The sequence below is a fragment of the Tursiops truncatus genome, chromosome 19 (assembly GCF_011762595.2).
Source record: "Tursiops truncatus isolate mTurTru1 chromosome 19, mTurTru1.mat.Y, whole genome shotgun sequence".
Taxonomy (NCBI): Eukaryota; Metazoa; Chordata; class Mammalia; order Artiodactyla; family Delphinidae; genus Tursiops; species Tursiops truncatus.
In genome coordinates, this window is record NC_047052.1 from 50,131,415 (window position 1) to 50,158,559 (window position 27,145).

At 45.5% G+C, this 27,145-nt stretch overlaps 2 protein-coding genes across 4 annotated transcripts; both read left to right on the top strand.

The window, feature by feature from the left end:
- C5AR1 (complement C5a receptor 1) lies at nt 1-11,419 on the top strand. The gene is made up of 2 exons (XM_033844736.2): nt 1-121; nt 9,229-11,419. Exons 1-2 carry the CDS (start codon nt 119-121, stop codon nt 10,273-10,275), a joined length of 1,050 nt encoding a protein of 349 aa, XP_033700627.1. The 5' UTR covers nt 1-118; the 3' UTR covers nt 10,276-11,419.
- Nucleotides 99-27,113, top strand: C5AR2 (complement C5a receptor 2). 3 transcript variants are annotated; one of them, XM_033844737.2, is made up of 2 exons: nt 99-121; nt 24,528-27,113. In XM_033844737.2, the coding sequence occupies exons 1-2, from the start codon at nt 119-121 to the stop codon at nt 25,554-25,556; spliced, it is 1,032 nt and encodes a 343-aa protein (XP_033700628.1). In that variant the 5' UTR covers nt 99-118; the 3' UTR covers nt 25,557-27,113. The 3 variants fall into 3 exon arrangements, with proteins under 3 accessions (XP_033700628.1, XP_019790615.1, XP_004311951.2); XM_019935056.3 differs by lacking the exon at nt 99-121 and adding an exon at nt 19,497-19,882; XM_004311903.4 differs by lacking the exon at nt 99-121 and adding an exon at nt 22,131-22,846.
- The last annotated feature ends 32 nt before the right edge of the window (nt 27,114-27,145 follow it).

Here is a 27,145-nt window from a genome sequence, read left to right on the forward strand (position 1 = left end):
GGGAAAGATGGGTCATTTCCTCTCCGCCTCTCTGCAGAGTCACTTGGGGCTTTAAAAACCACAACCCTCAGGCAGGAGGGAAACTTTGATCAGCGGAGAACCTGGGAGAAACCTGAATATGGTGAGTCTTGGTGGGGGGAGTGGGGGGCAGACACCCTCTACCCTTCTGGGCTCCGTCTGCTCTCCCCACTTGCCCCTTCTTGCTACCTCTCCCCCTTTCCTTCCCCCTTCTCCTGGTCCTGGATCTCCAGCCCCCAGCCCCCTCCTTCTCCCCTCTCCCTCATCTCAGACTCTCCCACTCCAGGTCCGAGAGGCAGTTAAAAGTTAGATTGTCAAGGGATTATAGGGCCCACGATTAGCTTCGACTTTTTCTTTTTCTTTCTGTTAAATAGCTCCAAACCCCTAAAGGGTATTCCGTGAAACTCCCTTCCCTCCCCAGAGCTTCAGATTCATTGTAGCTTCCCCCAGAGGCAACGGTGGGCACCAGTTTGTGGTGGATCCTTCTGGAAACAGTCTACAGGTGCTCCAGGGCAGCGTAGGGAACGAAGTAAGGAGCAGTTTGACACGAGGGTCATACTGAAATGGGGTTCAAACCCTGCCTTTCCTGTGTAATAGCGGACGAGACCCGTCTTTCTGAACCTCCTTCTCTTTACCGCGAAGATGGGGATAGTAACCTTGCAGAGCGGAATCTACATCGTAGGTAGGGTCGTGGAGAGAATTAAATGAGATAATACACAGAAAGCTCTTACAGCAGTGCCTGGCATACAGTTGGCCCTCAATGCTTGTGACATGTCTATCCTTTCTCCCCCACCCACTCTATAAAGGAAAGTCTCTCTCTTTTTTTTTTTTAAAGGGCTTCAAATGCTTGGCTTTTTAAAATTAATTAATTTATTTATTTTTGGCTGTGTTGGGTCTTCATTTCCGTGCGAGGGCTTTCTCTAGTTGTGGCAAGTGGGGGCCACTCTTCACGGCGGTGCGCGGGCCTCTCACTATCTCGGCCTCTCTTGTTGCGGAGCACAGGCTCCAGACGCGCAGGCTCAGTAGTTGTGGCTCACGGGCCTAGTTGCTCTGCGGCATGTGGGATCTTCCCAGACCAGGGCTCGAACCCGTGTCCCCTGCATTAGCCGGCAGATTCTCAACAACTGTGCCACGAGGGAAGCCCAAGGGAAGTCTCTTTTACACATTGTCCTATGTCTTTTTTTTTTCTTTCATGAATAACATATTATATTATTGCCCAGCATTTACTGAGCGCCTACTGCATGCCAGGCACCGTGCTAGGCACTTGACACTTATGAATTTTGACTTAAACCATCTGTGAGGAAGGTATCATCCCCATGTATTTCAGGGAAATTGCCTCTTTCCTTTTATCAGCTGTGTGATATGCCAGTGGGAGTTTCCACCTCTTATCAAAGGAGATTTAGGCTGTCCAATACTTTGTCTTTAAAACCAAAATTAGGGAATTCCCTGGTGGTCCAGTGGTTAAAACTCGGTGCTTTCACCGCCAAGGGCCGGTGTTAGATCCCTGGTCAGGGAGCTAAGATCCCACAAACCGCGTGGCAAAACCAAACCAAACCAAACCAAAACCCAAATTATATCTTTGGACCCACATCTGGGTTTCCAGAACTGCAAACGCTGAATCCAAGGCATGGGCAATTTTTACTTTAACAGATATTGACAAAACTTGTACCAATTTACATTCCTCATCTACAGAGCATGAGAGTATCTACTTGTCTAGACCCCCATCTGCATAGTTATATGGAAATTTTTAATTTTTGCCAACCTGAAAGGCAGTTCATTGCATCCTCAAAGGATCTGAAGGCTTGTCTTTTTCTCGTGGTTTTTAAAATGCAAGTGCTTATGTTTCTTCGTGCTCAGGGATGCTGAGTCACAAAGATTGCAAACTCAGGAAGGTAAATCTGAGTCGAGGTGCTCACCTCCACCCTTGTATCCCATGTCTCAGAGGATGCTGTAATGGTTTCAAGTGGTTCTGTGGGTGGATTGTTTAAAGACGTGTGTCCATGTAGGAACAGGGAGAGGGATATTCCGGAAAAAAAAGAAAACTGTGCCTTCTTCGTATTTATGAGCTCTGACAGCATTCCTAAGTGAGTCTGTTGTTTCCACCGTAATGGAGGGGACAGTTGGCAGGACTTTCCTGCTGTGAGGATGGCGAGACTGAAGCCCAGTGAGGGAGGGAAGGGGCTGGGGCAGAGTTTACCACCCACCAGCTGCTTGACTGTAGTCATGTCATGCCTCCTTTTTTAAAAAAAAATTTATTTATTATTTATTTATTTAGCTGTGCTGGGTCTTATTTGTGTCATGCATGCGGGATCTAGTTCCCTGACCGGGAATCGAACCCAGGCACCCTGCATTGGGAGCGCGGAGTCTTAACCACGGGACCACCAGGGAAGTCCCCTGTCATGCCTCTTAAGTCTTTCCACTTTTCTTCCTCCCCTGGGCATCACCCCCATCCAAGCCACCATCTTCGCTGGCCTGGGTCCCTGCCCCTGCCTCCTCTCTGGTCCTCTTGCCTCTAGTCTTACCTCCTCACAGCAGCCAGAGGTATCTTTCTAAAGAGAAACTCTCATCTAGTCCCTCCTCAGTTCCAAGACCATCCATGGCTCCCCATTACCCCAGGATAAAATACATATCCTTTAACATGGCATCTGTGGCTCCTCCCACCTCGTCTTGGCTACCTGCCAGCCACACTGATGTTCGTTCATTTTTCTGGTGTGTGGACACTCCTCCCTGTTACCTTGTGGCCTTTTGCCTTGAATGCATGCCCCTCACTCCCAATACACTTGAGATCTGGTAGCCTCTCAGAGAGGGCTCTGGAGTTGGACTCTCAGAAGTTCTCTCCTACCTCTGCCACTTGCTAACTGCGAGGACTAGGAAAGGTCTCTTAAGCTCTGTAGCCTCAGTTTTCTCATCTGTAAAATGGGTGTTGCAATGGCAACAATGCTCATAGGGTCGTCCTGTGGATTAAAAGAGATGATACATGGGACTTCCCTGGCGGTCCAGTGGTTAAGATTCCACGCTTCCACTGCAAGGTGCGCAGGTTCAATTCCTAGTTGGGGAACTAAGAACCTGCATGCCACATGGCCTAAATAAATAAGCGAGCTGATATGTGAAAAGGACTTAGAACAGAGCTTGGCAATTCTGAGTTCTTTTCTCGTAAGCATCTTCTTCACCTTGTTCTCCTCCTATTCATCCATGACTCCTCACTGCCACCACCCTAGTGCAAGCCACCACCATCCCTCACCGCAGCTAGACAATCCCAACCTCCTCTTCTTAGCTTCTGATCAGGAGCCATTTCTCCACACAACAGACAAGGGCTCTTGAAATGAGCCTGTGAACTTAGGAACAATAAGAGTACCCTGCCTTTGGGGTTGTTGTGGCATAAATACTGTGTTTAGGGAATTGACAAACTAACACCTGGGAAGCATGGAGAACAGCGCCCAGCACTTAGGAATCACTTAGGAGCCCCAGACCTGTGCTGTCCAAGACGGTAGTCACCAGCCACATGTGGCCGGTCATTTAATTAGAATGACAGAAAAGTAAAAGTTCAGTTCCCAGACACATCTGCCACATTTCATGCACTCCACAGCCACAGGTGACTGGTGGCTACCATCTTGGAAGGTGCACATCTGGAATATTTCCATCAGTACGGAAAATTCTGTTGAACGGTGCTGTGGTTTTATTTCACCAAGACCCTTCTCCTGGTCCCACACCAGGCTGGATTCTCTATGGAACACACTCAGTTACCATCCCTGGGGATTCATTTCTCTCTCCCAGTAGACCATAACCTCTCCAAGGGCAGGTGCCCAGGTATGCCAGGAACAAATCCCCTAGCCTGTTAATATTTGTGCAATGAAGAAATATCATTAGAATCTTTCCTAGACTCCTAGAATGGTAGAACCATGAATTCTTTTGTATAGTCTATATAACATCCATTTTGGGGGGAAAGGATGGTGCATTCACTGGTATGGCTCGACATATAAGAAGAACAAAAGCATGTATGGTAAAATCTTCCTTCCAATGCTTGCCTCCAACCCACTACTTCCCCTCCCCAGGGGGAACCACTGTTACAGATTTCCTGTCTGCTTCTGGAACTAGTCTGTGCATACACAAGCAAACACACACACACACACACACACACACACACACACGGAGAGATAGAATGATAGAGACAGAGGGGAGGCAGCAGGGGGGAAGGAAGGGAGAGAGAGAGAGAAAAACTGAGAGAGTGAGAGAGAGAGAGAGAGCTTTTGTAGGTAGTGTGCTTCACACACTGTTCAGTTCTTACCTTTTCTATTTCACCCTAGATCTTGGCGCTTTCCACACACATCCTTACGTAAACTTCCTCATTCTTTCGGCGGTTGCATAGTGCTACTTTGCCTGGATTTGCCGTCATTCATTTAGTCATTCCCCTCTTTCTGGATGCCTCAGCTATTTCTAGTCTTTGTAGTTATGCTGCGATGGCAAACCTTTGCAAGCCTTTTTTATCCGGAGCATCCTAGAAATCACGAAGGGTTAGAGTTAGCATCTTTTTTCTGCACTCGTGAAGTCAGTGAGAGGAAGGGGTCTCGTGAGTTCATTCCAGAAAAGGAATTTTGTCAGCTGATGAGAGGGGTAACGGTGAGCGTGACAGCAGGGGGTGGGGAGGCTCCCCTTTTTGAGGTCTGGCTTATTCTGCAGCTAAGCATGGCCGAGAGCTTGTGAAACGAGCAGGGACAAAAGTTAGCTTCATGTATCATGTCTGAGGTGGACCTTTAAAATATTTCACATCCTGCTAAGGGGCAGAGCCCCCGCTGAGCAGGGTCTGGGGCCTCTTACCATGCCCGGCATTAACCCTTTAGTGATCCGAGCATGGGAACTGGGGGTGGGGGTCCCAAAGTAGAAAGATGGGAGGCCAGGGTTCTGGGAGTGGGGATGGTACAGGTGGGTGGCTCAGGGCAGGGGCTCGTTATCAATGGAAACAATTCAACAATTTTAACTTTTTTGAAACATTTTCACACTTATAGAAAAATTACAAGAATAATACAAAGAACTTCCATATACTCTTTTTTATCCAGATTCTCCAAGTTTGCTTTGTCTATCTATCATCTATCTATCTATCTATCTATCTATCTATCTATCTATCTATCTATCTATCATCTACTGTCTTTTTTTCCTGAACCAGTTGAGAGTAAGTTGCAGGCATCATGTCCTTTGCCCCCCCAATGTCTCGATGTCTCCTTCTCAAGAACAAGGACATTCATTTACACGAGCACAGCACAATGATCAATGTCAGGAAATTTACCGTTTGGTGAGATACTATTATCTATATGCAAATGGTGCGATACTAGATCATATTCAAACTCGCTCAATTGTCCAAATAATGCCCTTTAGAGTGAATTTGTTTTTCCTGCTCCAGACTCTGGTCCAGGATGTCACATGACATTGGGTTGTCCTGGCTCTTTCGTCCCCATTCATCTCTTGTCTTTATGACACTGGTATTTTAATTTTAATTGAGTATAATTCACCTAATGTACAATTCACCATTTTATTTATGTATTTATTTATATTAATTTTTATTGGAGTATGGTTGCTTTGCAATGTTGCGTTAGCCTCTACTGCACAACGAAATGAATCAGCCACACACACTAATTCACCATTTTAAAGTGTACCATTCAGTGACATTTAGTACATTCAAGATGTTGTCCCATCACTATCTGTATCTATTTCCAGAACCTTTTAACCACCCTCAAAAGAAACCCCGTACCCATTAAGCACTCCCTCCCTGATTCCCTTTCCCCAGTCCCTGGCAATGACTAGCACGTTCCCCATCTCTATGGATTTGCTTATTCCGGACACCTCATGTAAATGGAAGCATATGATACGTGACCTTTTGTGTCTGACTTCTTTCGCTCAGCATAATGTTTACAAGCTTCATCCACGTTGTAGCTTGCATCAATGCTTCATCCCTTTTTATGGCTAAATAATATTCCACGGCATGGGTATCGCACACCCTGTTCACCCACTCATCAGCTGACACTGACATTTTCCCTCTGAATAATTTAATCACTGCGATGGCTCTACCAGCAAGTACCCTGGACCATCAGCCCTATTGACCCAGTTGACCTTAGGGTAACATAAAGGAACTAGAAATAAAAAACAGTTGTTCAGAGAAAGATCTGAGCTCTTCAGTAATTGTAAGATCGATAAATAATAAGAGCATTACCATTTCTCGGCTCCCTAGAGTGTACCAGGTATTTTGCCAGGTGCTTAAACATTTTTCATCTTATTTAATCCACGAGCTGGGTGTTTAGTGGGTATCAACCTCAGCCTGCAAATTTAGGTGCCCTAAAAATCCAGCTCTTATTATTATTTTTTATTTATTTACCTTTTTTGCGGTACGCGGGCCTCTCACTGTTGTGGCCTCTCCCGCTGCGGAGCACAGGCTCCGGACGCGCAGGCTCAGCGGCCATGGCTCACGGGCCCAGCCGCGGAGCGGCATGTGGGATCCTCCCAGACCGGGGCACGAACCCGTGTACCCTGCATCGACAGGCAGACTCTCAACCACTGCGCCACCAGGGAAGCCCTATCCGGTCCATCTTTAAATCTCCCAGGTTGTCTCTAAAGTATCTTCTTTCCCATATGATTATTCCCATTGGATCCAACCAAGGTCTCCATTTTGCCTTTGCTTGATATGCTTCTTAAACCTCTTTTAACCCATGACACTTCCCGTTCCTTCCCCTGCCCCCTTCTTTTAATCTTTTGGCCGCACTGCACGACATGTAGGATCTTATTTCCCCAACCAGGGATTGAACCTGTGCTCCCTGCATTGGCAGCACTGAGTCTTAGCCACTGGACCGCCGGGGAAGTCCCTCCCCTTCCGTTTTAAAAACGCCATTTATTTGTGAGAGTAACAAGACCATTTGTCCTGTAGCGTTTCCTGAGTTCCGATGGGGCTGATTTTGTCCCTGTGGTGTGAGTTAACGTGTTCCTCTTTCCTCTGCTTTTCCTGTAAACTGGTAGTTTTAGAGCTAGAATCTTGATTAGATTGACCTTCTTCTTCTTCTTTTTTTTTTTTTGCAAAAATTACTTCATAGGCGGTGCCGTATCCTTTCTACTGCATCACATCAGATAGAGCAAAAGTCTACTTGTCTGTCTTCTCCAGGCGCTGAGGCTGAATGGAGGGTGTGCAGTGCCAGCTCAACCTGTTTATTATAAAGTTCCTGTCTGTTTTTCACCTGATGGTTTTATTAGGTGTTGTTGATTGTCATCCAGATCCATGTTTCCTCGTCTGTCATTCCTTCTGCAAGTATTATTTTTAGATTCTTCTCTAAAGAAGGCCCTCCCACATTGACTCTTTTTAATCCCTGAAATAGGCTCTGTACAGAAATGGCAGGATAAGTGCTTGATTCATTCCCTTTCCAGAATAAAAATATGACCAATGGGCTTATTTGCTTTTATTACCATTATGAACTCATAGATCTTTATTATTAATGTATTTTATTGCATCAGTTATTGTTTATTATTATTGTTATTATTATATACGCAAATTGTACCATCTTTTGACCCGTGGGAGCTTTTTCAGGCTGTCTCTTTGATAAGTCCCTCTCATTATTTAACATTTTTTCTTACTTTCTAGTGTGAGATGTTCTGGGCTCATCTTGTATATTTTCTGTCCCAGAACAGGAAACAGCCTTTCTCCAAGGAGCCCTGGTTCCTCTGAATGCCAGGTGGTAATTAAAGACCAGAATCTGTGCACTAAGATACCCTTTGTTCTTGAACTCATATCCTTCTCTATTCCTTTCATCCCTTCTGCCCTGCCTCTAGCAAGGTACATGTCTATTTCTTATTCTTATTTCTTCTTCTTCCTCTTGCTGCCCCTAAATATCTTCTCTCTGCTCTGAGACTGAGGTTTTGGAAGAACGATAGCTAAAACTGAAGGACTGCTATAGGAGTTAACCAGGAATGAAATGGAGGCATGAAGCAGTAATGGAACTTGCAGAGGGCCACGTAGGCTTCAAGTAGGACAGTCGGGGTTTGGATCCTAGTGTCGTGCCGAGCCACCCTGGTACCCAGGGCAGAAGGACACATGTGTGCCCCTATCTACACTCAGGAAAATATCCTTCCATAGTTTGAACCAAGTAGAAAAACTAAATAAAGCTTTACCAGCCCCCTTCCCAAAACAACCCCTCCTAAAACCCCATGACTATACGTAAAGCCCCACGTGGCTTGAATGTTTGCATGCCATTGTCCACCTGCAAAACCCCACCCAGCTGAGAATGAAAACTGTGGGCTGATCTGCAGGTTCCTCTCGCATAATAATGCAGGGCCATAAAACAAACAAACAACTGCAGCAGGTTGCCTTCATTTAAAATTAGAATTTTTTTGCACTGTGGTTTTTTTCTGGGGGTGGAGGGGGTGCATTCATCTTGATCCTTTAAAATATTTCATTAAGATATTGTATATCTTCACTTTGCTGTACACCTGAAACTAACACAACATTGTTAAATTGCCTATACTCCAATGCAAATTTGAAAAAGAAGTAAATGAAAAATTAAATTTAGGGAATAGCTCAGGACTTGGGCTATCAGTTTTGGATTTATGTTCGTATGATTATTAGCTTATTCTCCTGTAAGGATTAAAGTGCAGAATTAACTTTAAAAAAAGATATTATGTATCTTGATGACTGATGCTCCCTGTCTACCCCTGATGCCTGAGTATATGAGGCCCTGTTGAAACACTGCTGACTCTGGGTAGCTGCTCCCAGGCAGAGCACAGAGCTGCCTCAGTGGGTGGGAGGCAGCAAAAGGGGGTGATACTGCTGGTGGTGGTGCTGGTGGGGGAACTACCCGCTCAGTAATATCATCTCAGTGTGTTGGTGACATTAAAGATGTCTAACAAGCAGTGTGTCATGGGTACTGGCCAGAGTCGATAGTGACCACAGTATTGTAGCAGGCCTAGGCTTTAACCATTCGGTCGCTAGACTCTGGGGAAGTCCAGGGACTTCAGGGGGAGGTGGCAGGATGGCACCTGACCCATTAACGTGGAAGGGTTTTCACTATTTTAATAAGTGGTATGACACCCCAGCTGGCTTTCAGCCCCCAGCATCCCCATTTCCCCGGGAGAAACCTAAGACTTAAAGAAGTGGAGTGATGGGCTTTGAGTAGCTCTGATGGGCCCCCCCGCCACCTGTCTGCAGACTTATACCATCCCTGCTTCTCTGATTCCACCCAGGACTCCATGACTAATAGCACCTCTGATTACTACGATTATAGCAACTGGACCAATATTCCCGACATGGTGGATGACTCTTCCCAAAGACGCAGGCTGCGTATTCCAGATGTGATTGCCCTGGTAATCTTTGCAGTCGTCTTCCTGGTGGGAGTGCCAGGCAACGCCCTGGTGGTCTGTGTGACGGGGTCCGAGGTTAAGCGAACCATCAATGCCATCTGGTTTTTCAACTTGGCGGTGGCTGACCTCCTCTCCTGTCTGGCGCTGCCTGTCTTGTTTACATCCATTGTCCTGCACAACGAGTGGCCCTTCGGTGATGCTGCCTGTGGAATCCTGCCTTGTCTTATCCTGCTCAACATGTATGCCAGCATCTTGCTTCTGGCCACCATCAGCGCCGACCGCTTCTTGTTGGTGCTTAATCCCATCTGGTGCCAGAACTATCGAGGGGCCCGCATGGCCTGGGCGGCCTGCGGTGTGGCCTGGGCCTTGGCTCTGCTGCTGACCATACCTTCCTTTTTGTATCGTAAGGTCCATGTGGAACACTTCCCATACAAGCTGACGTGTGTGCTTGACTATGGTAAGGACGGTTTACATATAGAGAGGGCCGTGGCCATCATCCGGCTGGTCGTGGGCTTCCTGGGGCCGCTGGTCACACTTACAGTCTGTTACACCTTCCTTCTGATCCGGGCTTGGAGCCGCAGTGCCACCCGTTCCACCAAGACTCTCAAGGTGGTGGTGGCAGTGGTGACCAGCTTTTTTGTCTTTTGGCTGCCCTACCAGGTGACAGGGATGATGCTGTCTTTTTTCCACAAGACAAACTTCAAATTCGTGTCCAGTTTGGATGCCCTGTGTGTCTCCATAGCTTACATCAACTGCTGTATTAACCCCATCATCTACGTGGTCGCTGCCCAGGGCTTTCATACCCGGTTCCTCAAGTCCCTCCCCTCCAGGATCCGGGGTGTGTTGGCCGAAGAGTCCGTGGGCAGGGAGAGCAAGTCCAACACGTTCTCCACGGTGGACACCCCGGCCCTGAAGAGCCAGGAGGTGTAAGGGGAGGCCTCTCTGGCCCCCATCTTTCCGGCGCTCCACCAAACTTCCGGTCCATTCACTTTGCTTATTGGATCTTGGCGAGGTGGGTGGTGGTTGAGTGAATTCGCCTCCATTCCTTCCATCGTTCCCAGACTTGTCCTTCCTCTTCCAGGCGAACCCTTCTCATCACTCCTCATTTCCAAGATTAGCACGTCCTTCTAGGGACCCCCAACCTTTCTTTCCATCCAAGGACTTTGGAAAACAAACAGCAACCAATATACCTGGAGTCCTTCCATAGAACAACACGTTCGTGTGCAGAGAGTGTGAATACATTAGACACGTAGAACCCAGACAAACAGAAACGTTCAAACCTTGAAAAACAGAGTTCTATATTTATTTTATGGAGAGTTGGCAAAAAAAGAAAAATGTAACTGGCATCTCAGAAGTTATTCTTGTTTAGTACAAAGCAAAAGTCCACGGACCTATCTCAGCTTTTAGAATTGAGTGGATTTAAAGAAAAACAGTAAGTCAGTATGTTACTTCACTGGGTTAAAAAAAAAGTACTAAGTAAAAAGATGTTATATAGTTATGGCAAAAAGTAAGCAGTGAGGAAGACACCTAGGGTTGGGAAACATTGGTTGGGCCCCTCGAGGGAATGGGGTCCCAGGGGAATTTGCTGTCTTACATTGTCAACTGCTGTTCTGTTTGCGCTGAAAAAAAAATTAAACATTTTATTTTGACCTCATTTAAATTCTCATGCCGTTGGGTTGTAGGTAGTAAAACGGAGTGACCCTGGGTACCTCTGACCTGTTTCCTGCAATAGGCACATCTTGCAAAATGACATTACGATATCACAACCAAGATGACGTGAATACGGTCGAGGCGCAGGTCATTTTCATCACTGCCAGGATCCCTCGTGACACCCCTTTCTAGCCACTCTCACTGCCTTCTACCCTCCCCAGCCTTGTCCCGAACCCTTGGCAACCACGAATCCTCTCTCCATCTCTGTGATTTGGTCCTTTCAAGAATGTTATATCGATAGACTCATACATATATAACATACAAAGCATGTAACCTTTGGACTTTCAAAAAAGCTAGTACACACCAGTTGAAAAATGAAAATAAAAAATAATAAATTTTGAAATATTGTGTTGTTTATAACTGACTTGGAAATATTCCTGCTTAGTGTTTTCTGTGTGTGTCTGTGTGTGTGTCCACATTGGCTAGAAATATTGTACAGACCAACAGAAATATGATGTGAGCCACGTAGGTAGTTTAAAACTTTTTACTAGCCACGTTAAAAATTTAAATGAAAAGGATGAAATAATAGTAATATATTTAATAATGTAATGCAATTATATGTTATATTAACAACAATGATATGAATGCTATATTAATTATATTATAATAATTTATTATGTACTATGTGATTATATGTTACATGAATATCTATGTAGTATATATTATATAATAATTTTGTTTATAATTATATAATATATAAATATGTAATATGACAAAATATATAACATATATCAATACTATATTAATGTATATACGTATGAATATATTATAGTAATATTAGTGCTATTAATATATTTATATATTACTATATATAGAGATATCTAATATAAATTGATAAAATAATAATATAATCAGTAATATATTTTGCTTAACTCAATATATTGAAAATATTTTTATTTTGACATGTAATCAGTGTGAAAAATTATTATGAGGTCTTTTACATTCTTTTTTTAATTGAAGTATAGTTAATTTACAATGTTATGTTAGTTTCAAGTGAACAGCAAAGTGATACGGTTATACATATATTTTTTTCAGATTCTTTTCCATTATAGGTTATTACAAGATATTGAGTAGAGTTCCCTCCTGTGCTATACAGTAGGTCCTTGTTGTTTATCTATTTTATGTATAGTAGTGTGTATATGTTAATCCCAAACTCCTAATTTATCTATCCCCTCACCCCGCTATCTCCTCTGGTAACCATAAGTTTGCTTTCTACGTCTGTGAGTATTTCAGTTTTGTAAATAAGTTCATTTGTATCATTTTTTTTAGATTCCACATATAAGTGATATCATATGGTATTCGTCTTTCTCTGACTTACTTCACTTAACATGATAATCTCTAGGTCCATCCATGTTGCTGCAAATGGCATCATTTCATTCTTTTTTATGGCTGAGTAATATTCTATTGTATATATGTACCACATCTTCTTCATCCATTCATCTGTCAGTGGACATTTAGGTGGCTTCCATGTCCTGGCTATTGTAAATAGTGCTGTTATGAACATTGGGGTGCATGTGTCTTTTCTAATTAGAGTTCTCTGTGGATATATGCCCGGGAGTGGGATTGCCGGGTCATGTGGTAACCCTATTTTGAGTTTTTTAAAGGAACCTCCATATTGTTCTCCATAGTGGCTGTTACATTTTACATTTTTTTTTGGTACTGTCTTCAGAATCCTGGGTGTGTTACCGTCACAGCATATCTCCATTCAGACTGGCACATTACAAGTGCCCAGGGAGCCACACAGAGCTGGTGGTCCCTGAATCCGACGACCACATAGATATCGACTCCCTCCTTTTTTTTTTTTTTTTTTTTTTTTTTTTTTTTTAACATCTTTATTGGGGTATAATTGCTTTACAATGGTGTGTTAGTTTCTGCTTTATAACAAAGTGAATCAGTCATACATAAACATATGTTCCCATATGTCTTCCCTGTTGGTCTCCCTCCCTCCCACCCGACTCCCTCCTTTTTTCAAGAGTTGGCTGGGTCCAGGGAACAGCCTCCAGCATGGGGCGCTGGGCTGGGATTTTGCCTTATTCCGATGGGAAACATAGCTGAATCCTGCTACTACAGTGTTCTCATGTCTGCCTTGGGGACAACTTTTATTTAAAGATGCTGTCTGAGCACCTAGAGTGACAGGTGCTCTGCAGGACTTCCAGAAGAGGTTGTGTGTGGTTTTTGATAGTAAATGTTGGTACCTGTGCAGACCCTCTAGCAGCAAGATCGTTGGGGGAAGACCTGAGCCCCAGCTGCCTTCAGGTCTGATACCCTCTGTAAAGATGCTGGCGATCCCTTCTGCCTGGTCAGCCCACATCCTTCCTTCCACCCTCCTCCCAGCTGCTTGGGCCTCCTCCCTGGCTGGTTCCAGGCCGGCTGATTATCCTCTCTCTCAGTGTGATCCTTCCCTGCCTCCTCTGCAGACTTTCTTCCTCTGCCCTGAAATGTTGGCTTTCTAGAGTTCTCTTGAACAGGCTTCCTATTTTGTGACTTCACCCAATACTTTCACAGTTCTCTCTCTCTCTTCAGGGTGTGGACTCCGTACCTACTTTGCCCAAAATGATCTCGGCATCTTCTCCCAAACCTCCCCCTCCCTTTGCATTCCCCAATGCAGGGGGTGCCCTACCGTCCATATAGTCACCCAAGCCTGCACTTGGGACCCATGCTGGACGCCACCCTCTTCCCATCCCATGCCTTTCATGGTCCAAACCCTCCATCCCCTCCCACTTGGATCCCTGCTCCTTCTCCTGTCTGGTCTCCCAGCTGCTTGGTCTGTTTTTAAAAGACCACCTCTATCGCTATTCTACCTTCCTTCAGGGTGCAGCCTCCTCCAGGAAGTCCTCCCTGACTTCCCACCCCTATGTTCCATCTCTGTTCCTGGCCATCCTCTGGCTTTCCTGGTTTGGGCAGTGGGCTGCAGGCAGTAAGGTCTTTCCTTCATGCTGATTTGGAAAGAAGATGCTTCCCAGAAGCTGGGTCCCACAGTGGTCTTCTAGAAACACTTGGAGGCCAACATGTGGGATCCAGGTGTCTTCTTCAAGGCATCCTCAGCCTGGTGTTGATCAGTGCTGCCCAGGAGGGAAGTGGGTTGAAGGGCCAGGCGATTGGGAAATCTGGAGCCTGGGAAATCTGCTAGGTCAACAAGTTCTAAAGAGGAAGTGGTGGGGAAAGGACGGGAATGATGGGTTTGGCTGAGTTGGCGGTGTTCCTACCTCCGCACCACCGCCCTCAAGTTCCCTGTCACGGCCCCACCTGTTGCTCAGATCTGGCCCCCCAAGGCCTGGTGGGTCAGAGACTCCCGCCCTGCATCTGTGCCATGTGACCTTCCCAAGCACCCCATCTCCAACCTCCAGGATGGTATTACTCCAAATTCTTGTTGTCTGATAGGAATATAATGCAAACCACATGATGATTTTACATTTTTCAGCAGACAAGCAAGAGACAAGCAAAGAGAAATAAAAAGAATCAGGTAAAATGAATTTTGGTGCTATATTTTATTGAACCAAATATATTTCAAGCACTGTCATTTCAATATGTGATTGGTATAAAAAGTTATTGAGAGATTTTGCATTCTTTTTTTTTTCATGCCAAGTCTTCAAAATCTGGTGTGTATCACAGCATCTTTCATCTCAGATCCAGCTCATTTTTTTCTACTGGTTCTTATGCAATATATTCTTTTAACTCTCTAATTATAATTTATTAATTATAATAAATCTTTTTTCTTTACCTCTTTGCACTATTTCTGTTTTCACACAGTTTTTTGGTTGTCTTGTTTATTTTCATCTCTGGTTTCAACTTAACATTTTTCTTCCTGTGTCTGCTTATCTTTTTTTTTTTTAATTTAATTTAATTAATTTTTTTATACATCAGGTTCTTATTAGTTATCCATTTTATACATATTAGTGTATACATGTCAATCCCAATCTCCCAATTCATCCCACCCCCACCCCTGTCACTTTCCCCGCTTGGTGTCCATACGTTTGTTCTCTACGTCTGTGTCTCAATTTCTGCCCTGCAAACCAGTTCATCTCTACCATTTTTCTAGGTTCCACACATACGCGTTAATATACAATATTTGTTTTTCTATTTCTGGCTTACTTCACTCTGTATGATAGTCTCTAGATCCATCCACGTATCTACAAATGACCCAATTTCTTTCCTTTTTATGGCTGAGTAATATTCCATTGTATATATGTGCCACATCTTCTTTATCCATTTGTCTGTCGACGGGCATTTAGGTTGCTTCCATGACCTGGCTATTGTAAATAGTGCTGCAATGAACGTTGGGGTGCATGTGTCTTTTCGAATTATGGTTTTCTCTGGGTACGTGCCCAGTAGTGGGATTGCTGGGTCATATGGTAGTTCTATTTTTAGTTTTTTAGGAACCTCCATACTGTTCTCCATAGTGACAGTATCAATTTACATTCCCACCAACAGTGCAAGAGGGTTCCCTTTTCTCCACACCCTCTCCAGCATTTGTTGCTTGTAGATTTTCTGATGATGCCCATTCTAGCTGATGTGAGGTGATACCTCATTGTAGTTGTGATTTGCATTTCTCTAATAATTAGTGATGTTGAGCAGCTTTTCATGTGCTTCTTGGCCATCTGTATGTCTTCTTTGGAGAAATGTCTATTTAGGTCTTCTGCCCATTTTTTGATTGGGTTGTTTGTTTTTTTAATATTGAGCTGCATGAGCGATCCAGCTCATTCTAAATGCTCAGTAGCCTCATGTGGCCAGTGGCTACCATATTGGACAGCTCAGGGCTAGAATATCTTGATTAACGTTCAGATCATCTACAAAATTGTAACATCTAACAGCTGGAGTTTTATTTATTTATTTATTTATTTATTTATTTATTGCAGTATGCGGGCCTCTCACTGTTGTGGCCTCTCCCGTTGCGGAGCACAGGCTCCGGACGCGCAGGCTCAGCGGCCATGGCTCACGGGCCCAGCGGCTCCGCGGCATGTGGAATCTTCCCGGACCGGGGCACGAACCCGTGTCCCCTGCATTGGCAGGCAGACTCTCAACCACTGTGCCACCAGGGAAGCCCTTATTATACTTCTAACACTCGAAGATTCTGGTGTGACATTCTAGAATCCTGTGATTCAAATAGTCTGTGGCTAATGTTGTAGGATCCCTTGGGTCAAATCACCTATGATTCCAACTTTCTGAAAGTCTGTGATGCCAACAATTCAGCCTTCAGAGTCTTTGAACTAGATCAGGCGTTAGCAAACTCCAGCCTGCGGGCCAAATCCAGCCCACTGCTTGTTTTTGTGAATAAAGTTTTATTGGAACACAGCCATGCCATTCAATCTGTGGCCGCTTTCATTCTAGCAGAGAGATGAATGACCTCTTGACCAGTAAAAACTAAAACATTTACTCTCAGTTCTCTCACCGAAAAAGTTTACTCTTGATCTAGATATTCAAAGATTCTAAGATGGATGGTGATTTTACAGATGCTAATTTGTTGTACTTTGTACTTTACACAAGTTACAGGCACTCTTTTTTATGCATCAGATATCACGTAATAGTATGTATTGTTCAAAAGAGACTGGTTTCCCCATCTTGGCCACTCACTCTCTGGACTTCTAGAATTCCGTTAGGCTGCACTCCATGAAATTACCAGGCTTCATCCTGTTTTAGGGTGAGGGGGTATAACGGTTTATTTATTACTTAAAAAAACTTGTAAGATACACATAACATAAAACTCACCATTAGTAGCATTTAGTATATCCACAATGTTGAGCAACTGTCACCACTATGTAACTAGTTCCAGAATATTTTCATCACCCCAAAATAAAGACCCCATTCCCATTAAGCAGTTAATTTCCATTCACATCCTCCCTTCCCCTCAGGCCCTGGCCACCATTAATCTGTTTTCTGTTGCCACGATTTGCCAGACTTCAACCTATTTTGACTCACAAAACTGGCAATTTCATACGGGTCAATTTAATAACCTTCTAAGGATGTCCTCATTGTAAGTTTCTCCATTGTTGAGGGGCTGGTACTCAGTATCTCTCAGGGTATCTGTAAAACGAATCCCACTCCCCCAAAAGCCCCTCACTTGTTATAACAGCTGTGTCCCTGTCCCCGTTCACAGCATCCCTCAGATCCCCAGGTAAGATCCCCCAGCTCCAGAGACACCAGAAAGCCTTAGCTTCCCAGAATCTGAGAAACATATGCCCGAGACTCAGTGACCGAGGAGTTTAAGATCAAGTGATCTGAGAAACACATCCCTGTAAACTCAAGATCAGAGAAGGTCTGGGACTTCCCTGGCAGTCCAGTGGTTAAGACTTCGCCTTCCAATGCAGGGGGTGCAGGTTCGATCCCTGGACGGGGAGCTAAGATCCCACATGGCTTGCAGCCAAAAAACCAAAACATAAAACAGAAGCAATATTGAAACAAATTCTATAAAGACTTTAAAAATGGTCCAGATCAAAAAGATCAGAGAAAGTTTGAGCTGATAAAAGACAGTGCTTCACTCAACACCCCCCACCCCCGCCAATGCCTCCCCACCCAATGCTTCTCCCATGTTAGTTTCTCTTTCTGACCAGGGTGGGTTCCCACAGGGGCCTGGGGCTGGTGGGATGTGGGGATGAGGAGGCCCCCCCCCCCGAGAACATGGTGGAAGGGGGTGGTCTGGGGCCAGTTTCAGCCAAGACTGGGTCACGCAGAGACACCCCAGCCCACGCTGCGAGTTCTAGTCTCTTGGCACAAAAATAACTTCCTTTACCAACATGAGTTTATTCTCCAAACAACAACAAAAGAAATGATAAATAGGGCTTCCCTGGTGGCCCAGTGTTTAAGAATCCTCCTGCCAATGCAGGGGATGTGGGTTCGAGCCCTGGTCCAGGAACATACCACATGCTGCGGAGCAGCTAAGCCTGTGTGCCACAACTACTGAGCCTGCGCTCTAGAGCCCGTGAGCCACAACTACTGAAGCCCGCGTGCCACAACTAGTGAAGCCCGCGTGCCTAGAGCCCGTGCTCTGCAGCAAGAGAAGCCACCACAACGAGAAGCCCACGCACCACAATGAAGAGTAGCTCCCGCTCGCCGCAACTAGAGAAAAGCCCACGCACAGCAACAAAGACCCAACGAAGGCAAAAATAAATAAATAAAATTAAAAAAATAAAAGAAATGTATAAATGTGCCCCCTCAACCTCTAAAGCATACACACACAGTGGCGCAAACACCGAAAACCGCTGAATAAAGGGTTCCGAAGTTGGAATAAATAGGGCCACTTCCTCTTGCTAAGTCTGTCTTCCTAAAATGTAAGTTTAAAAAAATTGATAGCATATGCTTTTTATTACTGCTAATTTAACAAACATGTACACAGCATCTCCTGTGTGCCAGGCGCTGTTGGGTGTATTTTACTTTATTATTATTATTTTTAAAGGTGATTTCCTTCTTTTTTTAAAATTTATTTTATTTTATTTATTTTTATTTTTGGCTGCGTTGGATCTTCGTTGCTGCGCGCGGGCTTTCTTTAGTTGCGGTGAGTGGGGGCTACTCTTGGTTGCGGTGTGCGGGTTTCTCATTGCGGTGGCTTCTCTTGTTGTGGAGCACGGGCTCCAGGCGAGTGGGCTTCAGTAGTTGTGGCACGCAGGCTCAGTAGTTGTGGCGCATGGGCTTAGTTACTCTGCGGCATGTGGGATCTTCCGGACCAGAGCTCGAACCCGCGTCCCCTGCATTGGCAGGCGGATTCTTAACCACTGCGCCACCAGGGAAGCCCTGTTGTGTGTATTTTAAATCTCTTTATCCATTTAATGCCCGTAGCTAAAACGTCCATTTCACAGATGAGGAAGTTGAGGCTCAGAAGGGTTGAGACCCAGAAACTCAACAGTGGGAAACCTGGAATATGTATCTTATCTCTGTGGCTCTCAAATCCATGTTCTCAGCCTCCGTGCTATGCTTGGAAGGAGGTTAGGAACCACTATGCTCAAAATCTTCACATTTTATTTATTATTATTATTTAAAAAATTTTTGGCCGCACCGCGCAGCTTGCAGGATCTTAGTTCCCTGACCCGGGATCGAACCCATGCCCTCAGCAGTGAAAGCGCAGAGTCCTAACCACTGGACCACCAGAGAATTCCCCAAATCTTCCCATTTTAAAGAGGGAAAACAGAGGCTCCACAGAATGGATAGGACTTGTTTGTGTTTTGTCTGCCTCTGAAGCCTTAGGCCCTGTGCTGGGCACGCTTGGCCTTTTGGTGGAGGCTGTGACTCTGAGCTGTCTCTCTCAGAACATGTGAGGTGGGAGGAATATTGATCTGTCTTCAGGGCTCTGCAGAGGGCAGAAGGGAGGGGCTGGGTGCACAGTTGGAGTCTGGGGCGGGGATGGGGGTAGCAGACAGTGGGGACTTGGTGAGGAAGACCTCAGAGGGCCCTGGAGGGACAGTGGGTCTAGGCCAAGACCCCCAGGCCTTGAAGGTCACACCACATTGTAGATCTGGCTTCCAGGAAGCTGGTGACATTGAGATTGTTGTTGTTGACACTGGGTCAACCCTCCACCCACCCGAGCCCGCTCCAGTCTTGCCTGCTGCCCAGTAATTTTGGGATGTGTGAGTCATGGGAAGAATCCAGGACAAACACACCCTGGGAGTAGAAAAAGGCCATTCCTGTTTTTTGTTGCTTAAGAGAATTGGCTGGGACCTGTGAGGTGACGGTGCCCAGTGGAGTCCCCTAGGAATCCTGGCAAACGGGACCAGCTTGCAGGAATCCACTTACTGCCAGACTCGGGGGAGAGACTGCAGACTTCCCAGGTCCTGCTGTGGGCCTGGATCGTGCTCCCAAGTGGTGTTTGGCCAAACTGGGGACCATTCCTCAAGAGATGGTAAGGATGGAGGGAAGGAGGGAGGGAATGATGGCGTATGCGGGGGTCATTTCTCAATCCTGGCCTTTTATTTTTATTTAAAAATTTTTTTCATTTATTCATTTTTAATCCTGGCCTTTTAGACTCATTATTTTAGAATCTGGGAATCAGAACTAGAATTTCAGGAGTGGAATCTTATTGCCATCACACTGGAATCCACACCAGAATCCCAGACTCTTGGAATTTACTTGGGCAGTACAACAGGAAAAGCCTTTGTCAAATGGTCCCGTCCATGGCCACACTCAGGTGTGTAGGAAAACAGCCCTTCCCAAACCTGCAGCTTCTGGGGAATCCACCAAACATGCCCTTTGACTCAGCGATTCCCCTTCTTAAGAAAGATCCTTTAACTTCATTTTCACATAGAACACACACACAGAAAAGTATGCACATGAGACTTGAGCAGTTCTGCGTATCTCCACAAGCTGAGGACACCCAGGGAACCAGCATCCCGGTTAAAAATAGCCCGAGCCCAGCCCCAGAGTTCCCTCCGCCTGCCCTCACTCCCCATCCCCATCGAATTCTTTTGCCCATTTTTGAACTTGAGGAGAAAGGGATCATTCAGTAAATTCTCCTGTGCGTTTGCCTTTCTGTCCTCAACATCATATTTGTGAAGTCCATCCACATTCTCGCGTGTGGTTTGTTCATTCTCGCTGTTATAGAATATTCCGCGATATGTTTATTCATTTTCCTGTGAGTGAATATTTGGATGGTGTCCCATCTTGGGTCACTGGGAACATTCTGGTGCATGTTTTTTGGTGAGCATATGCATGCTTCTCTGGGAAGGGGAAAGTTTTCATATATTTGGCTTTAGTAGATGCTCCCCACGGTTTCCCAGGGCAGAGGTTCCAGCCAGACTGGCTGATACACAAACACACGTGTGCTAAGAGCATGCACAAGGGCCCTTGTGATCGCAAGGAACTGAAAGAAATCTAAGTGACCCCTTTGCTTCTCTGTGCCTCAGTCTCCCTCTTCATTCTTTTTTTTTGCGGTACGCGGGCCTCTCACTGTTGTGGCCTCTCCCGTTGCGGAGCACAGGCTCCGGACGCGCAGGCTCAGCGGCCATGGCTCACGGGCCCAGCCGTTCCACGGCATGTGGGATCTTCCCGGACCGGGGCACGAACCCGTGTCCCCTGCATCGGCAGGCGAACTCTCAACCACTGCGCCACCAGGGAAGCCCCTAATGACAATATCTTTATTGTTAATTTTCTGGCTGTAAAATGAATGCATTGTTTAAAAATATTAGAAGTTTAGTTACGTACTTTTCTCACAAAATAGTATTTCGTGAATGTATTTTCATGTTAATACATACATCATTACATACTGAGTTAAAAATAAAAATAAAATGATGGTATTTTTTAGCTTCTTCCATTAAAGGCAAAGCTAACTCGTTTTTTCTTCCTTTCTTCCTTCCTTCCTCCCTCCCTCCCTCCCTCCCTTTCCTTCTTTTTTCTGTTGAAGTGTAGTTAACTTACAATGTCGTTTTAGTTTCAAGTGTACAGCAAAGTGAGTCAGTTATACATACATATATATATATTCTTTTCAGATTCTCCCTCTTCATTCTTTTACTCAACAAATAAATATCAACTAAGCACCTGCTGTGTGCCGCATGCTACTCCAAGTGCCGGGGACACAGCAGAGCCCGAAGCAGGGAACAGGTGACGCTCTGGAAAATGAGCATAATAATTGTACTTACCTTATAGGGTTGTTCTAAGGGGAATGCCTGGTACATGATAGAAGCTTGATAAATGTCATCTATTATTTGAATGCTTATAAAATAATAATCATGGTAAGTGTTTTATCTATAGACGTACATATAGAAATATAATTTATTTGGTGTATAAAATAAGAAGAAGATAATAATGCTACCCATGATGATACTTAAATGTCCTTTAGTCTAAGGCTAGTTAATAAGCACAAAACGCCCAGCCCGTGGATTGATTTTGAAGTTACTGTGAAGAAAGGAGTCGGGGTGTCTGGATAGGGAAACAGATCTAAGACATTAAATTGAAAAGATTAAGAGACGGCACAGGGGGTGTTGAACTTTCCCCGACTGAGGTGCTTACACACACAAAACTCAGATTTGAACCGGATAGAGCTGGAAAGGGCGGGGTCTCAGGGTGGAGGGAGAGGGTGTGTGTGTCTCTGTACCGGTGGCTAACACATGTCTAATGCTCACAATGGACTGGGCGCCGTGCTCAGCTCTTCACGCCTTTTAACTTGAATTCTCGTAACACCCTCCAAGGTGAGTATATTATTCTTATTTTGCAAATGAGGAAGCTGAGGCACAGAGAGGTTCAGTGGCTTGCCCAAGGCCACACAGCTGATGAGGGTTTGAATTTTTAAAACCTGCACACGTTTTACTTTAGTGATGAAAATAATATGAAAGCGGAGTGCCAAATTCCAAACACACACACACACACACAAACACACAATGACTTGGCCCCTTAGCATCTGCTTGGCAGGGAGGAGTGCCCCAACTTCCTCTCTGCCCTTCCTGTTGCATCAACTCCAGCTGGCACTCTGGGCAGCGCAAGTCAGCCCCAAAGAATCAGCAGAGAGCTGCAGGGTCAGGTTACTATGACATCATGGGGACATCACATGGACCGGTCTACCATCTACCAAGTCCTTACTCTGTGCTATGTACTTTATACATATTAACTCTTCAAGGCCTCCCCAAACTGGTGAGGTAGGCTCACCTCCGTAACTCACTTCTCAGATGAGGAAATCTCGAGAGAGAAAGCCAACCGAAACTGCTCACCCAGAGTCACAGAGCCCAGTTCTGCTTAGGGTCACTGGCTGTCCTGCCTTCCGACTCTCCCAAACCTCAGATTTTTGGATGGTGATGTTCTAGGGCCCAGAGCTCCAGAGTGGGACTAACACAGCTTGAAACTCAGGTCTGTTACTTGCTTAGCTGAGTCATCCTCGGTAAGTTCCTTAATTTCTCTGTGCCTCTGTTTTCTCATCTGCAGAATGGGTATAGCAATGGTAGGAAAATTAGAGGTTTGTAATAAGGACTAAACGATATAACATTTAAAGGGGCTTGGAGCAAGGCCTGGCACATAACACAAAGTCTCAATAGATGGTGGCTTATAGTAATAATAATAATAATAATAATAACAGTAGTAATAGTTATGATTATCATTCCTATGATAGACAATGTCACTTCTCTGCCCAGCACCCTCCCATGGCTCCCATCTCACGCAGAATAAAAGATACAGAACTTACAATACCTATGTGGCCGCTGATATCTGTTTTTACCTCCCATCTACTCCACACTGGTGCCCTTGCTCTTCCTCGAGCATGACCATCATGTGCCCACCTCAGGGCTTTTGCACTGGCTGTTCCCTCTGCCTGGAACTCTCTTCCCCCAGATCCCCACTCAGCTCCCTCCCTCACCTCTTTTATGGCTTTGCTCAAATATCACCTTCTCAGAGAGGCCCTCCCTGACCCCTCATTTAAAATTCCAACATAGGAAATTAAAAATTCCCTGTGTGACTTTTTTTTTTCTTTTTGCCGTAGCACTGATCACCTTCTAAAATACTGTGTATTTTGCTTATTTATTCCTGGACTGTCTGACTCCTCCCACCAAGATGTCAGCTCCAAAGGGAGAGAGGTTTTTGTCTTGGCCCCCCGCTGGGCTTCTAGTGCCTGGACCAGCAACTGTGCTGGAAGGATGGCTGGATGAAAGAATAAATGAATTATAGAAATGTCAAAATTTTATTCCTCTTGTTTTCCTAACACAGTCATTACTTTTAAAAATTGCTCTAGCAGGATTCTAGAAATGTTCTGTTCCCCCCTCTGGGTGCCAGTGACACAGATGGGTTGGGGTGCAACTCAGTGGGTGTACCTGCAGATGTGTACGCTTTGCCATCTGCATGTTTTAAAATGATCTAGTTTACATTAAAAAGAACAAAGATGACAACATTGCTTCAGAGGTACATTTTTGTTGCATCAAGATTCGAAAATCCAGAGGAAGAAGAACCAAGACAAACACTTTTGCTGTGAAGACATATTAACCTTTTCCCATCCTGATGGATATTCAGATTCCAATAGTTTAGATTCTAGAATTCCAGGTTACTAACGGGCTAGTGTTCTACCATTTTGATGCTCTAGAACTTCACTGTCCAATAAGGTAGCCACTAGCCACGTGTAGCTATTTAAATAGATTAAAATTAAATAAGGTTGAAAATTCAGTTTCTCAGTCACACGGGCTGCCACTTCAATACTCGGTAGCCACACGTGGCTGACGGTTACTGCACTGGTCAGTAGATACAGAATGTTGTAATATTTTAGAATTCCAAGATGCTAGTAAGCTGATATTCTAGAATTCCAAGATGCTAATAAGCTGATGCTAAGAAGTTGGGGTTCGAACACTGGAATATTTTAGAATTCCAAGATTCTAATGTGCTGGAGTTCTAAGGTTGTTCTATTCTGGTTTCCAAGATGCTCATGGGCTGGGACCCCAGCCCAAGTCCCAGCCCATGAGCATCTTGGAATTCCAAGGATCTAGGATCCAGGATCGAGATGCTAGGATCCTAGCATCTAGGATTCCAAGGGCCTGAGAGTTCTTATCTCTGAGGTTTCATGCCATTTCTCGCCTGTCCAGGTGTCTGGGGTTTGGATGGAGAACTCTTCTCTCGGCTACGAGTATGGGGATTACGGCGAGATTCCAGATCTCCCTGTGGACTGTGTTGATGACACCTGCGTCTCCATCGAACCCCTCCACGTGGCCCCACTCCTGCTGTATGCCGCCGTCTTCCTGGTGGGGTTGCCAGGCAATGCCATGGTGGCCTGGGTGACCTGGAAAGAGGCCCGCCGGAGGATCGGTGCCACCTGGTTCCTCCACCTGGCCGTGGCGGACCTACTCTGCTGCTTGTCTCTCCCCATCCTAGCGGTGTCCGTCGCCCACGGGGGCCGTTGGCTGTATGGGGCCGTGGGCTGCCAGGCCCTGCCCGCCGTCATCCTGCTGTCCATGTACGCCAGCGTCCTCCTCCTGGCCACTCTAAGCGCTGACCTTTGCCTGCTGGCCTTCGGGCCCAGCTGGTGGGGTGCAGCTGGGAGGGCATGCAGGGTGCAGGTAGGCTGTGGGGCATCCTGGACACTGGCCTTGCTGCTCACTGTGCCCTCAGCCATCTACCGCCGGCTGCGTCAGGAGTATTTCCCACACCGGCTGGAGTGCGTAGTGGACTACGGTGGCTCGACCGTGGCCGAGAACTCAGTGACCGCCACCCGGTTTATTTTCGGCTTCCTGGGGCCGCTGGTGGTCGTGGCCGGCTGCCATGGTGCCCTCCTGTGCTGTACTACCCGACGCCGCTGGCCACTGGGCATGGCCGTTGTGGTAGGGTTTTTTGTCTGCTGGTCCCCCTACCACACACTGGGGCTGGTACTCACCTTGGCTGCCCCACACTCTGTGCTCTTGGCCCGGGCCCTGCGGGCTGAACCCTTGGTCGTGGGCCTGGCCCTTGCTCACAGCTGTCTCAATCCCATGCTTTTCCTGTATTTCGGGCGGTCTCAACTCCGAAAGTCTCTGCCAGCTTCATGTCGCTGGGCCCTGAAGGAGTCACAGAGCCATGATGAAAGTGTGGTCAGCAAGAAATCCACTGGCCGAGACCTGGTCTCAGAGGTGGAAGTGTAAGCTAGAGGGAAATTGGTTTGTATCCTCCTCTTCCACTTTACAAGACTGGCTTCAGGCATAGCTGGATCCAGGGGCTTAATGATATTGTCATTTATCCCTTGATTCATTCAACAAATATTCATTATGTCCCCTGCCATGTGCAGTGCAGATATAGGACATTTCCATCATTGCAGGAAATTCCATGGGACAGGGCTGCTCTAGCATCTTACCTGCTCAGATCTTTTAAATCACATAGCAGTAACACCTTCATGTAGAGTCACTACTCCAGGATAGCACTTTACACATAGTTTCTACTTTAAGGTAATTCTTACAACACCCAGGCAGGAAGGGGGAGATGCCTCTTTTCATAAGCTGAGGCCCAGGGAGAAGAGGTCATTTGCCCAAGATCACACGGCAAGGAAGTTATAGAGTTGAGATTTGACCCCATGTTTACTTGACTCCAGTGCCCATGCTCTTGATCACCAAACTTTTCCTTCATTGCCTTGTTCAAATAATACTTCCTCCAGGAAGCTCTCCCTGATTCATTCCCCTCCCAGGGAGGAAGTAGTGTTCTGTTCTCCAAGTTTCTGGAACAAAAATTCCCAGCTAAACTGTAAATTTCCTAAGGACAACATCTGGGCCAATTTAATTTCTGTCTCTCCTCCACCCATCCCAAGCCTTAAAAAGAGACAAACTGTATTTGTCTACACCTTGTTTTTTTCCAACTAGATTGTGAGCTCTCCACTGGTGGGGATCTCTTTCTTTCTTTTTCTGCCCATTTTAATTTTTTAATTTTTATTTTTTTGTGGGGGGGGATCTCTTTCTTGCTATCTTTTTTTTTCTTTATCTGATACAGAGACACTTAGTAAGTCCTCAACAAGACATATTTTATTTTTTGATATTTTATTCAGAACTCTCACGCGTGAATTATTACGACCAAGACTGCCTTGTAGACTGAACTATGTCCTGTGACAATTTATATAACTTCATGAAAAGTTGGGAGAAATCCTGCTGTTAATCCATTAAGGCCAGGTGCCATTTAGGAGAGTTCTTCTTTGATACATTTACAAAGAGTCTTTTCTGTTTTTTGAAATTTATTTTCCTTTCTTATTGCATCAGCCTTATTTTTTGTTAAGAAGAATCAATTTCATGAAAGCTTTCAGATGTATTTCTGTGGAATTTTCCATGGAACTCCCTTAATCATTCAAAATAATCCTGTGGGCTTCCCTGGTGGCACAGTGGTTAAGAATCTGCCTGCCAGTGCAGGAGACATGGGTTTGAGCCCTGGTCCGGGAAGATCCCACATGCCGCAGAGCAACTAAGCCTGTGTGCCACAACTACTGAGCCTGTGCTCTAGAGCCCACAAGCCACAACTACTGAGTCCGTGTGCCACAGCTACTGAAGCCCGTGTGCCTAGGGCCCATGCTCTGCAACAAGAGAAGCCACCGCAATGAGAAGCCTGTGCACCACAGTGAAGAGTAGCCCCCACTCGCCCCAACTAGAGAAAAGCGTGCGTGCAGCCACGAAGACCCAACACGGCCAAAAATAAATAAATAAATTTATTTAAAAAAAGAAAAATCCTGCTTTTTGTTTGTTGTAACTTCTCCCTT